Below are 20,152 nucleotides of genomic sequence, written 5' to 3' on the forward strand. Positions count from 1 at the left end.
AATCCACAATTTTCTGCAATAGATGCCTGAAATACTTTACTATAATCTTCCTATGCTGCGTTTGACCACATTTTTTTACACAAAAAAATAAATTTCTAAAAGGAAATATACAAATTAATCAAATGTGTTTGTTTGCATTTCAAACTGAAAACAAGATGAATTTACAAATATATATTTCTCGTTTGTTTATGAATAACTTCAATAATCACACACCTTTGTATATTTAGATGTAATATCTGATGAAATACGGGATTTCACAAAAAGCATCGTGTGTATGATAATGTGGACCCAGAAAAGAAACAAGTGTATTTATAAACTGCTTGGCAAAGAGAGCAAAAACAAGGGCAAAACTCCATCAATTAAAAAAAATAATAATAATAATTTACCCCCCCCGGATTTTCGCCGGTGTTCGATTGATGCGATACCAATTGATATGATTCTGATTCACATGATTTGTGAGGGGGAGGGGTCAGTTTTCCTTCCCAATACAGTTGTCAAAACATGATTATTCATAATTATTCAACTACTTTCATATTTGCATTGAATTGTTACATTTCTTATGAAATTCAAAGTGGAGTTTCATATAATTATTTTTGATAGATGCTAAATTATTTGTGCTCTTATTGTGGAAATTAATAAAATGAAAATGAAATTAAACAAAATGAAGTGAGATTGATTTAGGTTTAATTTGGTGAGAGCATGGTTATTATCCCTCATTGTGGTGTCTCGATTGATATTATATAACAATGACTGAAATGAAATTGTTTTGTATAACAATGGCTGAAATGAAATCATATTCAAACAATTCCTGAAATGATATAACAATAAAAAATATTTTCTGTTAGTGATTGATAAATATAAAGTTATTTCAAATTTAATCCTCTTGTGTATTTCATGTGAAATTGTGAAAGAATATTCTATTGTATTATTATACTGAATTCCCCGACAGCTGTCGTTTATATTGGGGTATGTTTATATATCAAATATTGGTAGTCGAGCTGCAATCGTGGCTGACAACCAGAAATGTGATGCTACTGATGATAGTGATAATAATGATGATGATGATGGTGAGGGTGGTGATGACGATGAGGGTGGTGATGGTGATGATTATTATGATTTTAAGATGATGATGATGGTGAAAGTTATGATGATGATGATTGCTAAGATGATAATGAGGATGATGATAGCCAAGAAGATGATGAGGGGGGGGGGGGTGATAACGGTGATGATGGTTATGATTATGATGATTTTAAGATGATGATGATGGTGATGATGATGATTTAAGAGGATAATGATGGTGGCGATGGTGATGATGAGGGTCGTGATGACGATGGTGATGATGATAATGAGGGTGGTGACGATGAGTACAATGATGATGCTGAAGATGATTGAGATGAACATGTAGATCATTAAAGTTAACCGATATAAGAATGCTTGTGGTGAAAATGCTGTTGGTATTGACACTGATGATAATGACAATAAAGATGATGATGATGATGATGATGATGATGATGATGATGACGGTGGTGGTGGTGGTGGTGGTGGTGATAAAATTGGTGATAATGACGGTGGCAGTGAAATGATCTTAAAGATATTCATGTCGGTTTACTTTGTCTTCCTCTTCTAGTCTTCCTCTTCCTTCTTCTTTTTCTTCGTCTTTTTCATTCCTCTTCCTGAAAGTGTAATAATCTAGCAACTATTTGTCAGCAAGAAAAAGGACAGAAAATGGCAAAATAATAAAATTGTATTTCTATCTCTCCTTTTCTCTCTCTCTCTCTCTCTCTCTCCACCTATTTCATGTATTTCGACTTTCGTACTTTTCATTCCCGTTTCTCTCTATTCTTTTATTCAATGTATCTCATCATTTCTTTTTATCTGAAGGCGGTATTTGCGTATTGACGGATTTGTCATAGTTTCCTACATGCCTTTTTAAGCGACACTCATGTACTCATGTACTTGCATTAAAATGTTTGATGAGCTCATATAATTGATATCTTAGTTATAACTAGAATCAAAGTAATATAAATTCAATATAAACAAATCTCATACAACGTAGTGCAAGATAAAATACAAAAATGGAGATGAAGCTATCGGTTTAGCTGTTAGACTCGGAGAGGGATAAGAGAAGGAGAGAGGAAGAGAGAGGGAGGGGGAGAGGGGTAGAGGGAGGGATGGATGAGAATGAGGAGGGGGGGGGGGGGGGGGAGGTAAAAGGGAATGATCTGAATCGTGGAATCAGGAGTGGCATGTGAGAGCTACAGAAAGGCCAGTAAGATATCTGAGGGTTATATGGTGTAAAAATGAAATGAAAATAAAATAATTTAAAGAAAATTAGGAAAAGCTAGAAAATCTAAATCATAAATGACTTGGTAAAATGTGGAATTTTTAAAAATGTATGAGGAATCAAGATTGTTTCGGATCTCGATTTGAAGTTTGCCCCAGTATAATATACTATAATCTTTATTTTTTTAAAATTATAATTACCCATACCTAATGATAAATGTGAATTACGTTTCATCCTCCATTTCCTCCCAAGTCGAAAATCTGAAAACATCAATGATAATTGTTTAAGTCATGCCGTCCTCTATTATTGTATTTAAAAAAAAAATCAAAGGTTATTAATAAAAGATTAAATTCTGTAGCTACCTGTACATTTACGGTCAAATGTTACACAAATATTACAGTAAAAAGATCAGTGGTAAAGAGAATACATCTTCCCATATAGGGACTCCCAATAATCCATGACATTTAGAATAACTGCATGATTATATTATGTTCAACACAATATTGATGATGAATGGACACCGATGAAGATTCTTCTTGATCGATATTGATAATTTTGATCGGAATCCCACAGGAATCGAACCTGTCCCATCGCATCAACTTTATTGTGTGATTGAGGTGTTAACCCGAGATTACAATTTTGGAATTTTACAATAAATACCTTCTTATCAAAGGTAATTGCCAAGAGTATTGACTTGTATTGGTGGGCATGAATCAGGAAGGAGTGGGGTATAAGACCGAAAGAGGGGATGGTAAAAGAATGTTGGCAAAAAAATTAAATCATCCAGTCTAATAAATTCTCTACCATTCAAATACATTAAAGGGGAATCCAGCTTTGGCCATAAAATGTTGTGTTGGGAAGGAGAAAAATAAATTAAAAAGAATGGTGAAAGTTTGAAAGAAATTGGACAAGCAATAAGAAAGTTATAGCTGCTTTAAAATTGAGATCACTAATAGTATGCAGATTTCAAATTGGCAACTGGGTAAGTAAATTATGACAAGGGGCAAGGACAACTTTCCCATAGGCCATGTACTTTATTATCAGGGATGTGTGGTTTTCTCCTAAGTACCCATTCCCCTGGGGCAGTAATCTAAATATAACCCAGGTAGTATATTGTTTAATGTCCTCATGAAAGAAAAATATAATTTGAAATAAAAATTTTGGGAAAATGACATTTTAGCCATAATATATATTGGAGTACATGAAAGAGTAGTCGTTGCCTTACATCACTAAGACATCACATATGTGGCCAATTTGAAGTCTCTATGAGTATAGTGATTATCAATAATTACAACTTTGAAAATTCATAACTTTTTTGTTGTTTGCCCAATATTGTTCACCTATCAACTTGTCTGATTTTTCTTTTTTCTTATAAAAACAAGTTTCCATTTGGGTTGGATTCCCCTTTAACAAGTATGATAAATCAAAAATTCGAATAGTAGGTATGCACAGTTTCACGAGTTTCTTTAGCAACTTAAGGAGTAGACAACTAGACGTCTGTTTCGAGGAGTTTTTAAGCATTATTATTTTATATTTCTCCTCGTACACAGACGGGTCGCGATCGTGCAGCCGCCATTAGAGGGGTTAACAAAGCAAAATCCCCCCGACGGGGCTCATCGAAGTTTGTCTTTATTTTATAAAAATATATAAAAAGAACTGGACCAAAATAAGGATTGTTATTCCGTTTTGGCCTAAAATGAACCAAAACGGGGGGGGGGGGGGGTTAAAATGACAAAAACAATGACTTACTTCGGCTGTCGCGCAACTCCAACTTCCCTGGTTTATCCGAACTTAATACATAAACATAATTATGACCATTGAGTCCCTGTACAGATCGAGTTAAAACTTCGGTCTCTGTAATTGGTTAGTGGAGCCAACGGAGTTCAGCGGAACAACCAATAAAACAGAGACCGAAGCTTTTGGTCTACTAAACTAAGGAAATACGAACATGATCATAAAGAGAGCATAGCTTGTTGATATACACTACTCAAAAAAAGTTAAGGACCACTTTTTAAAACGTACATAAAGATTTTATACAAGGTGTTTTATTTCTGGAAATACCTCAGTACAACTGTCCTAAATGTCCTTAAACACGCTGTAATCAATTTCACGCATGGGTGGTTTCAGTTGTTGCACAATGTCTCTCGCATCACTGCACATCCTGAAAAGTGGGCATAAGACTTGGTCTTCTACCCATTTGACAATATTTGACATTAATAATCACTTGGATTATTAGACGAAATGATGATTAGAAGAAGTGATGATTAGACCTAATGGTTATTGGACGAAATGGTTGTTAGTCGAAATGTTGGACAGAATGGCATTAGACTAAATGAAGGTAGATCATGTGGTGAGTGGACGAGTTGGCAATTTGACTGTGAAAATGTAGATTTCCTAGCGAAATACCCTTTTTTTACTATTTTAGCATTTTTGACATTACATTTAATTTTACATTACATTTTTGTCTCACCTGCATAGCAGAATGTAGTCTAGTTCTAGACGATTTTAAACGAATCTATTTGCACCACGATATAATACGTTCTATTCCGTGCGTACGCCCAGCCGAGTGTGCGCGCAAAACCGAGAACCTGTACTCCGAGGAAAAATCTTTTCCTCGGAGTACAGGTTCTCGGTTTTGAAAAATCTTTTCTGTACTCCGAGGAAAAATCTTTTCCTCGGAGTACAGGTTCTCGGTTTTGCGCGCACACTCGGCTGGGCGTACGCACGGAATAGAACGTATTATATCGTGGTGCAAATAGATTCGTTTAAAATCGTCTAGAACTAGACTAAGCAGAATGAGACTATAGGCGCCGCTTTTCCGACGGCGGCGGCGGCGTCAACACCAAATCTTAACCGAAGGTTAAGTTTTTGAAATGACAGCATAACTTAGAAAGTATATGGACCTAGTTCATGAAACTTGGCCATAAGGTTAATCAAGTATTACTGAACAACCTGCCTGAGATTCATGTCACATGACCAAGGTCAAAGGTCATTTAGGGTCAATGAACTTAGACCATGTTGGGGGAATCAACATCAAAATCTTAACCTAAGGTTAAGTTTTTGAAATGTCATCATAACTTAGAAAATGTATGGACCTAGTTCATGAAACTTGACAAGAGATAACAAGAGATTATGTGGAAATAGCAGAGATGTCCTTGTGAACGCTCTACTAGCTGCAGTACTTCTCCGATCATGTTCAAATCTGGTATAAAGGTTCATTATGGAAAGCAAAGCCGCCTAATGTGGGCAGAGACATTGTTGCCAGTGTAACGAGTTTTTGTGGAAATAGCAGAGATGTCCTTTTGAGCGCTCTACCAGCTGCATTTCTTCTCCGATCATCTTCAAATGTGGCATGAAGGTCCATTATGGTAAAGCAAAGCCACCTATTGATTTTAGTGTGGGCGGAGACATCGTTGCCATGGTAACAAGAGATTATGTGGAAATAGCAGAGATGTCCTTGTGAACGCTCTACCAGCTGCAGTACTTCTCCGATCATGTTCAAATCTGGCATGAAGGTCCATTATGGAAAGCCAAGCCGCCTAATGTGGGCAGAGACATCGTTGCCAGGGCAACAAGTTTTTGTGGAAATAGCAGAGATGTCCTTGTGAACGCTCTACCAGCTGCATTACTTCTCCAATCATCTTCAAATGTGGCATGAAGGTCCATTTTGGTAAAGCAAAGCCGCCTATTGATTTTAGTGTGGGCGGATACATCATTGCCATGGTAACAAGTTTTTGTGGAAATAGCAGAGATGTCATTGTGAGCGCTGTACCAGCTGCATTTCTTCTCCCATCATCTTCAAATTTGGCATGAAGGTTACCACCTTCAAGCAAAGCTGTGAATTGATTTTGGTGTGGGCAGAGACTTCGTTGCCATGGTAACCATATTTTTGTCGAAAATTTGGTAAAAACTGTAACTTCTGTTTTTTTACCAGTTTGTCATAACAGTTGGCACACTTCTTTTTGGTCGCCGAGGTATCTACTCGTCAATGTTAGTGCCCCTTTTACATCTTCAAGGATGCAACACGGATCTCAGTCCGTGAATCCGGGGTGCCAAATTGGTTTTTTCTACCATTTCTATGACTTCAAAACTTGATATTTTAAGCTCCATATTAGCCTATTGAGCATGATGTATCTCATTGAACATGCAATACTAATAAGCACTGATTTTTGGCCTGATAATAAAAAGCAAACATTTAACAATACCTACAATCGTTTTACGTTACAGAGCCTTGGAATAATTATCACAGAAGAATAATTATCACAGAATAATTATCACAGAATTATCTTGGGTTACCAAATCGAGCTGCATGACAAAGTTTCATATCTCGCAAAGAAACTTTTCAAGTTTTATTCCAATTGACAGAAATATTGATGAAATTACATCATGTGTCTACACATTCATAACAAAATACAATGCATATATTTCAACATTAGCATTAATAATACCTAGGAAACAAATTCAAGTAGCTTAGAATTCAATATGATTTTTTTTATATCAATGACAATGCTTGCTTGAAATACTTCAGGCAACAGACAAAAAGATTACTATCTCCATGGATTCAGGGAAAATTTAGAATAAAAATGTATACCAGGCTGGGAATAAACAAAGGTGGTTTATGAACAATGAGTCTTGCCTGATTTCGAGATCAATAAAATATGCAATATGATCTTTTGATCCCTTTGAGCCCATCATCTTCATGAACACACATGACACAAGGATCATTTGTACCAAGTGTAAACACAATACACATAGAAATTAATTTCTAGACACTACATTAATGAAACAATCTTAGTTATGATCCTATGATCATAACTATGATCCATTTAGGCTAAAGCCAGGGAAATAACCTAGGCGGCAGCTTTTGTCTTACTATTGCCTTACTTATAAATGTGAAACATAAGCAGTGGTGAGACAGTGGTCAATAAGATGGATCCCAGGATCTCATCTTGCTTTAGTTGTTTTATTTTATTGATGATTATCTGGCGGCAATTTTTCAGACAAAAAAAAAATTGCACCAAACCGTAGTCGATAAAAAGATACATGTAATGACTACAGAAACACGAGAGTATAAAGTCTTGCCACACCAGCTGCATTAACATTCTGCACTAACAACAAAGTAAAAGCTACAGTCTCCACCTGCAGAGTGCCCAAGGCAGAATGATGGATATAAATTATATAAAGTTACATTTCAAAACTAACCAATGTACATATCATAAAAAACAAGAGTCGCTAAGGCGAGCACATAAATAATACGCCCGCCTGTAAAGCGGAAAATGGAGATATTGTTCAAGCAAGAAAAGTGGAAGGTGGCGACTTCACCTTTGACTGTCTGACCTCAATATCAATAGAATTCCTGAGATACAAACCAAATTATATGAGCCTAAAGGTTAAGTTAAACTGAAGTTATCGCGTTTACAAGGACTGCAGCAGGGTAAGGTGGAAACATGTCACTGTGACCTTGACCCTTTGACCTCAAAATCAAAAGGCTTCCTGGGATCCATGCTAGTATCATACACACCAAATTAAATGAGCATAGGATAGGTTAAACTGAAGTTATTGCATTTACATTGACAAAGACTTCAGAAGGGTAAGATGAAAATGTGTCACTGAGACCTTTGAATTTTGACCTTTTGACCTCAGGCTTCCTGGGATCCATGCTAGTATCATACACACCAAATTATATGAGCCTAGGTTAAGTTAAAAGTAAAGTTTACATTTACTTCAGAAGGATAAGATGAAAACGTCACTGTGACCTTGACCTCAAAAGGCTTCCTGGGATCCATGCTAGTTTCAAGTTTCAATTATCTGAGCGTAGGTTAATTAAATTGAAGTTACAAGGTTTACAAGAACTGCAGAAGGGTAAGAGGAAAATATGTCAGTGACAAAAGGTCAACCTTTTGACCTCAGTCAAATTGATGTTATCGCGTTTACAAGGAAAAGTTAACGGATGGACAGAAAGACAGACGGACACCGAGCGTGACACATAATACGTCCCGTCTAGGATGGGCGTATAAAAATTATATTAGATATGATTTTCCATATTCTTCAGCATGGGGCTTGCTATTTGACACCAATACATCTAAACCAAGCAGGTAACATAATAAATTCATTTCTGAAACTGAAAATCTAGAATCAGACATGGTAGACATGACTGCCATTTTTTCACTTTGGTGAAAAATAAAGCCTCAAGGTTTATACATCTATGATGCCCCCTCCCCCCCCAAAAAATATTTTATTCCCGATATAAAAATGAACCTCTAATCAACCCTCTCCACTACAGCATCTAGTTGGAATACAAAAATGAAACTTGCAACCTTGAACCTTACCCAGAAGGGGAAGCTATTCACTACTACCATATCTAAAATTCTTAGTTATGCATGTATACAGATATTTCTAATAGAAGACTATTTGCAGACTATAGAACTGCTTTAATTTCTGAATTTTCTTCATAGAAAATTGAATGCATCACAATACCACCAAAATATGCAAGTTTATAAACAGAGTCATGTATTTTTTTTAAGTAGAAGAATGTACTGTAAAACTAAGGATGGACCAATCAATCCTTTGGACCTGCAGGTGCATTTTCCCTATTTCTGTTTAGGTAAAATACGTACACTCTGATGACATCGTCCCATGAAAGATTACAGGTACCACTTACCACTGATAAGTGTATCAAATGTGTATTGAATTTGGCATAATCCAAAGTACTCTTGTACTCACAATCCTTGGGATGTTTCATATGGATTATGAAAAACTGACTGATCTTTGGCTGGCCATTCATGTCACTGATTGCTCTAACCACTGGTTATGTGACAGGAGTCACATAAAAAGATACAATCAATACTGATTTTTGTATAAGCTTCACCATATACTTAAAATCAAAATCAATTGTAAATTTGATTTTATCTTCAGTTCAGAGTACATTTTTAAAATTCTGCAATCTATTAAGATTTATGATATTTGTTTAAATTAATTCATGCTTCTTTTTTATAAAGAGACAAATGCTTGGAGTGGTGATAACAATCAATGATGAACAGCCTGACATGTCGAACTTCAATCTTAGTCTTTATGAAACATCTCTGTGGTTTGTTCATCTGCAGTCTACTCAAGCAGTCCTTAGGATGAGATGGATCCCAGATTCTGTGAAAACTGGGTCACTCATTTCGCCAACCTCAAGTCTGAAAGAGACATCTTCAAAAGGCTTCTGCATCTGGTTTCGGCCAAAGATTCCTAGATCACCCTTGTTTTTAGCAGAGTTACAATCACTTTCTGTGCTCGCCAGATCCCCAAAATCAACTTGTCCCGAAACTATCCTGGCTCTGTATCCTGAAAAAATGAATTATCAATGCAGTAGAGTACATTTAAATTTTATGCATTAATGTACCTAAAAAATAGAATGTATCATGATAATCAAATTCAGAGCCTGAGCCAACAACTTGTATTTTGGAAGACCAAAGTCAATGGACTTCGGTCTTCCAAAATACAAGTTGGTGATCAAAGTTTTCCCATTCTGATGAAACTAGTTTACAAGTTCTACACAATCATTAGGCATTCTATTCATTTCATGTTTCTCATGATAATGAATTCAAATTCAAACCTTTTTTTATCAGTGTTATCAATCTAATGGGAAATAAATTTCTTATTTCTCTATGAAATATCTTTTCTGATTTCTATTCTGTCTCTTACAAAGATTGGCACCTTCAATCTATGTTTGACACAAGCAATCTTTGTAAGGCCAATGGTATGACTTGTACACACAAGATTGCAATATACCCTTTGTGGTGATGAATATGGTGGCCTCCGTTTACGGAAAATGTCATAATTAGTGACTTTGGACAAGAAAATATAACATGCTAATCCTACGTTCATAGATTTAATTTCATTAAGGTTCCAAATCATAAAACGTTGTAAAGGAATTTCATGGAGGAGAGACTGCCAAAAGATAAACGAATGGATACATGCCTTTTATTATTTGAAGAGCTTCATCCTTTGAGCGAGTGATCCTGTCATCCCTCCAGGATGCAGGTCTTCTAGAATCTCTATGTTTGACTAGGAGATGGGAGCAGCGAACTTTATTGGCTGGAGGACCAGCTGGTTTCTCCCATTGACTTTCCTTGGTAGCAGCTTTAAAATAGTATGGTTTACCTGTATGTTTGAGGTTAGAAAAAAAAAAGAATGCAAATTTCATGTCTATTGTGTCCTCATTGTAAAATTTGTCACCTCTTGCGTTATAAGTGATCTGATATGCATAAAGTATGCACATAGCATATCATTAACTTTTTCATTGCTCTACATTATGACTAGTATCAGACATCTGAGCTGTTTTATATATTAATTTTACAAAACCATATTGCCCTAGAGGGAAAGTGCCAATTCGTCTACTGCCAACACCATCTACCTTCATTTAGTCCATCAAAATTTCGTCTAACAACCATTTGGTCCAATCATAACTTTGTCTAATCACCAGTTTATACACTTTGACTGTCTTTGGATTACACTAAAAAGAGTTTCGCTAAGGCAAGCACATAATACGCCCGTCTGTAATGCAGAAAATGAAGTTATTGGTCAAGCAAGAAAAGTAGGTGGCGACCTTTGACCTTCTGACCTCAAAATCAATAGAATTGCTAGGATCTATGCTAGTATCATACACACCAAATTATATGAGCCTAGGTTAAGTTCAACTAAAGTTATCGCGTAAACAAGGACTTCAGAAGGATAAGATGAAAACATGTCACAGTGACCTTGACCTTTGGACCTCAAAATCAAATGGCTTTCTGGCTTCAAATTAAAAAGGCTTCCTAGTATCATACACACCAAATTATAGGAGCCTGGGACTAACCCAGGCTCCTATAATTTGGTGTGTATGATATAAACTGGAGTGTATAAACTGGAGTTATTGCGTTTACAAGGACTTCAGAGAATTGAGAATATGATTTGACATTTCTTGTCCTGTGGGCTACATTAAAATTGAGAATATTATCATATTTTGGAATTTATGCAGCCCTATGTCAGACGGACGAAGTTACCCATTCCTTTTCCGTATTTTGCCTATTTACGGGAAAATCTGCCATTTTGATTTTATGATTTCATGTATAAATTACTAAAAGATGAATATTTAATAACTTGATTTTCTTGATACAAGTAGATAGTGTTAAAGACTGATCTTGATATGACACTTTTGTACACCAAGAGCAAAGTCATTAATTAGAATAGCATATGAGATTTATTGATATGTATTTTATGTTTTTTTTATAAATATTTACTTATCTAAGAATCTACTGAAACAAACAAGCGACTTCAAGTGAGTATTACTGGATAGTCTTAACCAAAGACTTTTGTATTCATAATTTGTTTGCATAGTTCAATTTGCCTATAAATGTTTAATCATGAAATACCCGGTATATTACTTGAAAGTGAATAGTTTTATACTGAATAATTAAGCATTTACAGGAATTATTATTGAACTTAGACTCAATAGATATTATGCCAGGGGTAGGGTGGGCAACGGCACCAGATTTGTGCTGTAGACATGTGTAAAAAGAATTTTAAGTCAATAGGTGAATTTGCCTCAAATTTTCATTCTATATTTTGAGTGAACAATGTAGTAACAAATGTAGCAACATCTTCACATTTTCTAGCAGCCAAGTTGATTATCTATCAATGTGACATGTTTCCATGGCTCCTCACAGAGGCTCAAACAGTCTAGGTCAGCATGAAAACTTAAAAATGCCTATTTTCAGCCACTAGCCCTGTGTGCACATATATGCGCGCGCGCAAATTTGAAATGCTTAAAAATTTGCGCGCGCACATATATGTGCACATGTAGGGACAGTGATTTTCCGCGATCGCGGAAAACGGACGGAATTCACGGAAAGGGCCTTTTGAAACGGAAAGTGGCATTTCAAACGGAAAACGTATTTTCCCTCAAAATACACAGAATAGTACCCAAAAATTAATGAAACGTACCCAAAATTAATTATAGGCCATTTTGAGCATTTTTCAATTTTGACGCGCGCGTCATGACCTTTGATGGCATTGACTGATGACCTTCGACCTAAAGTTTATTTGATGACGTAAATATGATTGACTATTGATTGTCCGTTATGTACATATTATCAAATTAAGAATTTACAAAATGGCACGTAGATGACGTCATCATGACCAGATGACCTTGAAAAGCTTAGTAGAGCGTCTCTATGATAGACATTATATATGACGAAAAATTCAGCAAAATTGATATAGCCGATTCGGAAAAAAGTTGGCGACAAACATAGGTGCGAAAAATAAATAAAGAAAATTGACGAAATTAAGAGGTGATCCGTCAGAGACAGCATGGACAGACCACCTAATTACAGCAACAACGGAAGGAAGATCAACGTTTGGTTCGGGGGGAAAGACTGGCAAGTTAAACTCTCTGGCATTATCGTGGTTTATGTCACCAGTCCATTCACTGCCGTTTATTTCGTCAGCGGTGGTGACATCTTTCCATTCCCATTTTGGCATTGACTTTGTACACAACGAGGGAGTAACTTTAGAATCCAATGTCATGTTATAATCGATTATGAGACCAATTTACCTCCTAATCGCTGCTTTGCTGCTGCCGGTGTGCGATAGCCAGTAAGCCAGAGGCTTGGTGATAGTAGTTTTGTCGCCCTCTACGTTCGTGAGCTAATGAAGAGGCCCCGGCGTCAAGCAGGAGATAGATCGGAAAATGGATAAAGGATGAGAGGGGGAGGGGGATGGTCCCGTAGGGGGGTACACGACTTGTCCAATATGGTTGATGTAGAAGGAGGGGTGAAGTAATGTCAGGTGATATGATAATCAGAGGAGTTTTTAAGGGAAGATATATGAAGGAATGAAAGAGGGGGCGCGTGATCGAGGATATGTGCATTGGTATATATTTATGTTGATTATGTTTAAATGTTATTTAAGGAATGATAGTCGTTGATATGTATACATGGATACATGTATACAAAGATACTTGGATACTATTATATTACATACATGTTTGGATATGGATACTTAGAAACATGGATACGGGGATACTCGGATACTATTGGATACTTGGATACTATTGGATACTTGGATACATGGATACGCGGATACGTGGATACTTGGATACTATTGCATACTTGGATACTTGGATACATGGATACGCGAATTACGTGGATACGTGGATACTTGGATACTATTGGATACTTGGATGCTTGGATACATGGATACTTGGATACATGGATACTATTGGATACTTGGATACTTGGATACTATTGGATACTTGGATACATGGATACGCGGATACTTGGATACTATTGCATACTTGGATACTTGGATACATGGATACGCGGATACGTGGATACTTGGATACTATTGCATACTTGGATACATAGATACGCGGATACGTGGATTCTTGGATACTATTGGATACTTGGATACTTGGATACATGGATACTTGGATACATGGATACTATTGGATACTTGGATACTTGGATTCGCGGATACGTGGATACTTTTGGATAGTTGGATACGTGGATACAATTAGAAACTTTGATACGCGGATACGGGCTTATGCCTACAGGAAAACTTGAATACATAGATACTTAGCAGAGCAAATCAAAGACACCGAGAGACAGGGCTATACTCCGAGAGACCCCGCAGTGGCCGACCAGTTTCGACAACCCCTAGAGATGATCGCTACTTGACGAATCTCAGCCTCCGCAACCGCTTTCACAGTACACGCCGCCTCAACAATGACTTCGCTGCAGCAACTGGAGTGATTGTTTCCACTCAAACAATCCGTAACCGACTTCACAGAGCCAATATGCATGCCAGACGGCCAGCTCAGTGTGTCCCACTCACCCCTGCTCACAGAAGAATTCGTCTCAACTGGGCCCGGGAGCATGTCAGATGGACCAGACAGCAATGGCGTAGAGTTCTGTTCACAGATGAGAGCAGATTTTCCCTTGACCACAATGATGGACGTTCGAGAGTCTGGAGGCGACCAGGAGAGAGATTTGCAGACCCCTGTATTGCAGAACATGACCGTTATGGGGGAGGCAGCGTCATGGTGTGGGGAGGCATCACCTACGCCAACCGTACTCGTCTCTACGTGGTCCCAGGGGGAGCAATGACAGGAGTGAGGTACAGGGATGAGGTCCTTGAACCTATAGTGGTGCCATTTGCAGAAAATGTGGGACAAAACATCATTTTCATGGATGACAATGCCCGTGCCCACCGAGCTAGGGTGGTGACCGAGTTCCTTGAGGGCCAGGGGATTGAGCGTATGGAGTGGCCAGCGAGGTCCCCGGACTTAAACCCGATAGAGCACGTCTGGGACATGATGGGGAGGAGTCTCGAGCAGCTCGAAGCCCATCCACTTGGACTGCAGCAGCTGGGTGTGGCTCTGGAGGCTGCATGGGATGCACTGGACGTCAGAGACATCAATCGCCTCATCAGCTCCATGAGACAGCGCTGTGAAGCCGTTATTGCTGCAGGAGGTGGTCACACTCGTTACTGAACTGCCTGAAAGACACTCAGACATTCGTTTTTACCACTTCATGTCGGTAGCTGATACCCCTCGGGGCCCACTTTTCAGGATGTGCAGTGATGCGAGAGACATTGTGCAACAACTGAAACCACCCATGCGTGAAATTGATTACAGCGTGTTTAAGGGCATTTAGGACAGTTGTACTGAGGTATTTCCAGAAATAAAACACCTTGTATAAAATCTTTATGTACGTTTTAAAAAGTGGTCCTTAACTTTTTTTGAGTAGTGTATAATAATAGGTCCTTCTCATGATGATTGTATAATTACAATTTTCAGATTATTTATCTAGTTCTATGGCTAATAGTGCTAGGCACTACAACAAGTGCAATAATTAAAAGGTAAAAAAACATAAACAGTAAAGCAAATAATAACTTCGCTCACAAGAAACAATAGAAAATAAAATACAACACGCGATTTACTGTGTGTACATAGCAGAAATCTATGACATTCTACCGCTATTTTATGTTGTGAAGAGATCATAAGTTTTAATCAAAATTATACACAAGCAGTTTCTACTCACATGTTCGAAATTGAGTTGATCATCAATCCATCATGTAGAGACGTACCAACATTCCATCCACCTTAACTTGTCCATGATTATTCAAACGCAACCAAGAATATACAGAAATATATTTTTAAATCTAAATTCTAAAGCAGGAAAACTAACCGCATGTTTCAAAGTGACATCGAATAAGTTCCCCCGGAAGTTCCCACACTGTAAATCAATGTGGTTGAGGAATCATTGCACATCTGATCATCACAAAGATGAAAGTATGGAACGATCGCAGAAAGCGTTGCGATCAAACGAAACTCCCACAAATCACGTCTTTTTTCGTATATTTTTGAAGGGTGAAAAGAAAGATGTATGATTGAACATAACTCTTCCGCACTGGTGCTCCGAAGATGATTATTACAGGCTCTCCATAGCTGTATCTTTATTTCACAACAAAACCAGAAATATTTCTCTATGATCTATCTGATTATGATGTTAATCAATGATTATTGACTGGACACCTACACAATGTTCCGGGCAATGTTCACTCGATGAAGCCAAACGTCGAAATGGTGAACCACTGCAATGCGCATCACGAGCTCTGTAATCTGGTGTTAGTACAGCGACGTAAGATGATGATTGGCTGAACATGTGATTCGTCATATCCTCTCTATCCAATCAGAGATGGTTCTAAATGGTTGCGACATTACATTACAGGGAATACAATCAGGGTACTAATGGATAATTCGTTTTTCATTCCCGATCATCGCAGAGCGAAAACGGAAATCAACCTCATGGTTCGGTCTTTGAAAACACAAAAAACGAAATCACGACGAGAAAAACCTGTTGTGATTTCGTTTTTGGAGATCAAAACAGAAGAATGAAATCAGAAATACTTTTGGGCTCTTTCTGATTTCTCATTCTATACTTGTGTTTGTTATATATAAAAAACAAAATCAGAACACGCTTTCCGCTCCGTGATTCTGTTTGGAAAAACGCAGACAGCGAAAAAGAAATCGGAAACTCGCTTTCCACTTCCTGCTCTGTGATTTTGTTTTTTGCACAGCTAGCAGCCGTATCGAAATACGGTTTCCGCTCGTCTCTGAGCCGAGTTGTCCTTTCTTTCATGTATATTAAAGAGCGCTCTCTACGTTTCCGATCGTTATACACACGTGCACGCAGTACAGCGCATGCATGTTACGACCACGTGCAACAAAAATTCACGTTAACATGGCTTTTTTCCAGCGTTTTCGGACCTTCACAGAGCAGGAAGTGGAAAGTGAGTTTCCGATTTCGTTTTCGCTGTCTGCGTTTTTCCAAACAGAATCACGGAGCGGAAAGCGTGTGCTGATTTTGTTTTTGATATGTAACAAACACAAGTATAGAATGAGAAATCAGAAAGAGCCCAAAAGTATTTCTGATTTCATTCTTCTGTTTTTGATCTCCAAAAACGAAATCACAACAGGTTTTTCTCGTTGTGATTTCGTTTTTGTGTTTTCAAAGACCGAACCATGAGGTTGATTTCCGTTTTTGCTCTGCAATAATCGGGAATGAAAAACGAATTATCCATTAGTACCCTGATTGTAAACACTACTATTACAAGAGACTAGCTCAAGGATTGAATGTATCACCAGGAATATTTCAAGCTAAGATAGATGATATTTTGAGTACAATACCAAATTCTAGGAATTTTTGCATAGCCATCATGATGATATCATTTTGTTTAGCCCTGACAAGAATACCCATAAGCGACAATTAGAACTTGTACTTCAAGCACTTACTAAGAACAGACTGAAGGTCAGTCCCAAGAAATGTAAGATTTTCAGAGATGATGTCACATAAGGCGGTGCTGCACATCCCGAGTTTGCTCAATCTCGAGATTTTAGCCCGATCGGCACTCTTCGCGATTAATCTCGAGATTCAAGAAACCCCGTCTCCACCATCGCAAGAAGAGCGATTCCTGCTCGAGCGAGGCCCAACAAGCCCAATATTTCGAGCATGCGCACTTTCGGATCTTGGAGTTTCAACGGCCCGCGCTTTTAAATAACTTCCCGCGATATGCAATCAAATACATGTAGGCTTCTCCTTTCTCTAGCACTTTCGCCGAATTCGACAAGTCTTATGCAGCAATCCTCTCAGCTCAGCTGCGCTCAGCGAGTGAAGAAGTGATGTATTCTTCGTTAAATATGATGGCGGAAAAGGAGGCAACGACAGAGAGAGAGTGAGAGAGAAAAGGAGGAGGAAAGAATGCTATTTGCTCACATTTTGCGAAGGCCAATACGAGTGTTGTTATTGACTATGACCATCGTCGATAAATGAGCGCCTACCCCATATCCATAGGTCTGGTCTCTCCCAAAAATCCATTCACTGTTGGGACACCATCGTTGCTGATTGGGGAATTGATGAACGCTATTCGCGATAATGTCTATTCGCGTGTATAAAATAGACTTTCGCACGTGTTTATGTTTTGACCAAGGCGGAAGTGGAACGCGAATTGCATTATGGACTGACGTCATGAATAAATTACCCCGAGTCCAATCTCGAGTGCGTCTGCACCTACGAATTAGCGGGATAATTCGTGAAATAGCGCGCTATTTTGCAAATGAACCCGAGTTGACTTGGGATTGCAATCTCGAGATTAATCCTACGAACTAGCGCGATAATTGCGTCTGCACTGCAAACAATCTCGAGATTTTTCAGATCGGGATAATTTGCCGGATCAGAAATAGTGCGCTAATTTGAAAACTCGGGATGGTGCAGACGGCCTTATACATGGGACATAGAATAACAATCGACAAGTTTGGTGACCCATGCATCCAACCAATGACAGATAGATGTAAGGCAATTAGGGATTTACCCCTAAACAGGTTAGGAGACTCGTGGGAGCAGTAAATTATGTCTCCAGTTTCTTTCCAAACATTCAGGCCACTTTACGACCACTACACCAATTGACCAGGAAAAATAGTAAATTTGTATGGACTGATGAACATGAACAAGCATTTGAGAAAATTAAGGAATTGATGACTAACCCACCTGTACTTCACATGCCACAGAAATTTGGTAGATTTTCCTTGTATAGTGATACTTCTAGAACAGCAACAGGTTCTTATTTGACTTAAACTGTTGAAGGCAAGGAAAAAAAATCATTGGATATTATACCAAAGTCTTGCCAAATGTATGCCAAAGATACAGTGTTACTGAATTAGAATTATTTGGACTCTTGATAAATGTCACTGCATTTAAGTATCTAGTCCTGGGTTATTCAAAGGTTGTGAATTTGATGCATTTGTTGATCACAGCTCAATAGTACAAATCATGAAATCAAAAGAAGAACATTGCATTAAACGCTTACCGAAGCTAATACTGAAATTTCCAGAGTATTCATTCAAGATTGGTTACAAGAAGGGATCAGGATTAGTTTTGGCGGACTTTCTTTCTCGTGCACCACGCGAAGATGATGTAGAAATTGACGATGTAGTTCCTTTGGCATATAGTCTCTTTTCAGAAGAAGACTTACTTGAAAGTGATGATTCACTTAACCCTGTACAACCCACAGAGCGAACTGTTACTAGGGCTTATGCCAAGAAGATGGGAATTTCAGTCCCAGATTTGGTTCCAAAGAAACTTTCAGATACCAGACAATGTGAACAGACCCCAATAAATCCAAGCGAAACGTCCCAGCAGACCACAAATGGCCCATTACCAATTACAAAGGATTTGCCTAGATCTCAATCTCAGTATGACATTCCATATGGTCAGACTGAACTGAACAGTGATCCACCTGTTCAACCCAGGACTAGAAGACAGAATAATGTTCAAGTCGAACCAAGATTAGTTGATAAGATGAGAGAATCTTCTCTTAATGATAATTATAGAGATGTACCAAGTGATTTGTACACACCTCCTAGACTCCTTTCTACTAAAGTAAATAATGTAGTAGCTGGACATGTTCCAAAACAACAAGAGGTAGACAAAATCATGGAAGTAATCAAAAGAAAGATCATTAGGGATTATAATTTGCCGATTGATATGAGAACTTTTGAAAACTGAACAAGAAACCTCACCATTCTAAAAGCCAGTCTATGACTATTTGGCTTATGATATATTGCCAAGTGACAAGAAAGCAGCTAGAGCTATACAAACCAAGTCAGAGCAATACATTTTGTGTGATGGTCCTTTGTTTCGTTTATTCTTTCATGACAATGACGATGATTACACCTTACAACTTGCTATCCCAGAATCTTTGACAGACACGATCATTTCACAGTATGATGACAATCTTCTTAGTAACCACCAAGGAACTATGCGTACGCACTTGACTATCATACGTAATTTCTATTTCCCAAATATGTTTGAGAAGATAAGTAATTATGTTAAAGCATGTCTTAGATGCCAACAGTTTCGTGGTAAACCAGATAAAGTTAGACCCTTTCATACTCGAGTTCCAGACTCATACCGCCCATTTGGTAGGATTAGCTTAAACTTCAAATCTATGCCAAATTCAATCACAGGCTACAAACATTTGATGGTTGTATGTGATGAGATTTGTCGATTTGTAATTTGTGCACCATTGAAGACTTTAGACGCAGAGACTTTCTGTGAAGCTTTGATTCAGAAAGTTATCTGTGTATTTGGACCACCCTCTTGCATTTAACTGATGCAGCCGCATCATTGACAGGCAAGTTATTGACATTGTTGTGTGATACACTTTAGATAGAGAAGAAAGTAATTAGCGTAGACAATCATGGTAGTTTGCATGTTGAAACACATATCCGTAACTTTCACAGTTGTTGAAAGTGAATTTGAACCAATTTGGAAATGATTGGGT

General features: G+C 37.9%; 1 protein-coding gene across 1 annotated transcript; it reads right to left on the minus strand.

The window, feature by feature from the left end:
* Positions 1 to 9,392: 9,392 nt before the first annotated feature.
* LOC129278133 (peptidyl-prolyl cis-trans isomerase NIMA-interacting 1-like) lies at positions 9,393 to 12,835 on the minus strand. The gene is made up of 3 exons (XM_064110615.1): positions 12,727 to 12,835; positions 10,250 to 10,432; positions 9,393 to 9,613 (listed from the first exon to the last, which is right to left on the minus strand). Exons 1-3 carry the CDS (start codon positions 12,833 to 12,835, stop codon positions 9,393 to 9,395), a joined length of 513 nt encoding a protein of 170 aa, XP_063966685.1.
* Positions 12,836 to 20,152: the final 7,317 nt, after the last annotated feature.

Source organism: Lytechinus pictus, chromosome 15 (assembly GCF_037042905.1).
Source record: "Lytechinus pictus isolate F3 Inbred chromosome 15, Lp3.0, whole genome shotgun sequence".
Classification (NCBI taxonomy): domain Eukaryota; kingdom Metazoa; phylum Echinodermata; class Echinoidea; order Temnopleuroida; family Toxopneustidae; genus Lytechinus; species Lytechinus pictus.

Bases quoted from the DNA above. Each gene is read 5' to 3' on its own strand.
- LOC129278133 (XM_064110615.1), bottom strand. From the start codon at position 12,835: ATGACATTGGATTCTAAAGTTACTCCCTCGTTGTGTACAAAGTCAATG. The intron at 10,433-12,726 runs GTGACATAAACC...TCAAACATACAG, and splicing joins AAACGGCAGTGAATGGACTG to GTAAACCATACTATTTTAAA. The intron at 9,614-10,249 runs GCATGTATCCAT...TCATTTTTTCAG, and splicing joins AGCTCTTCAAATAATAAAAG to GATACAGAGCCAGGATAGTT.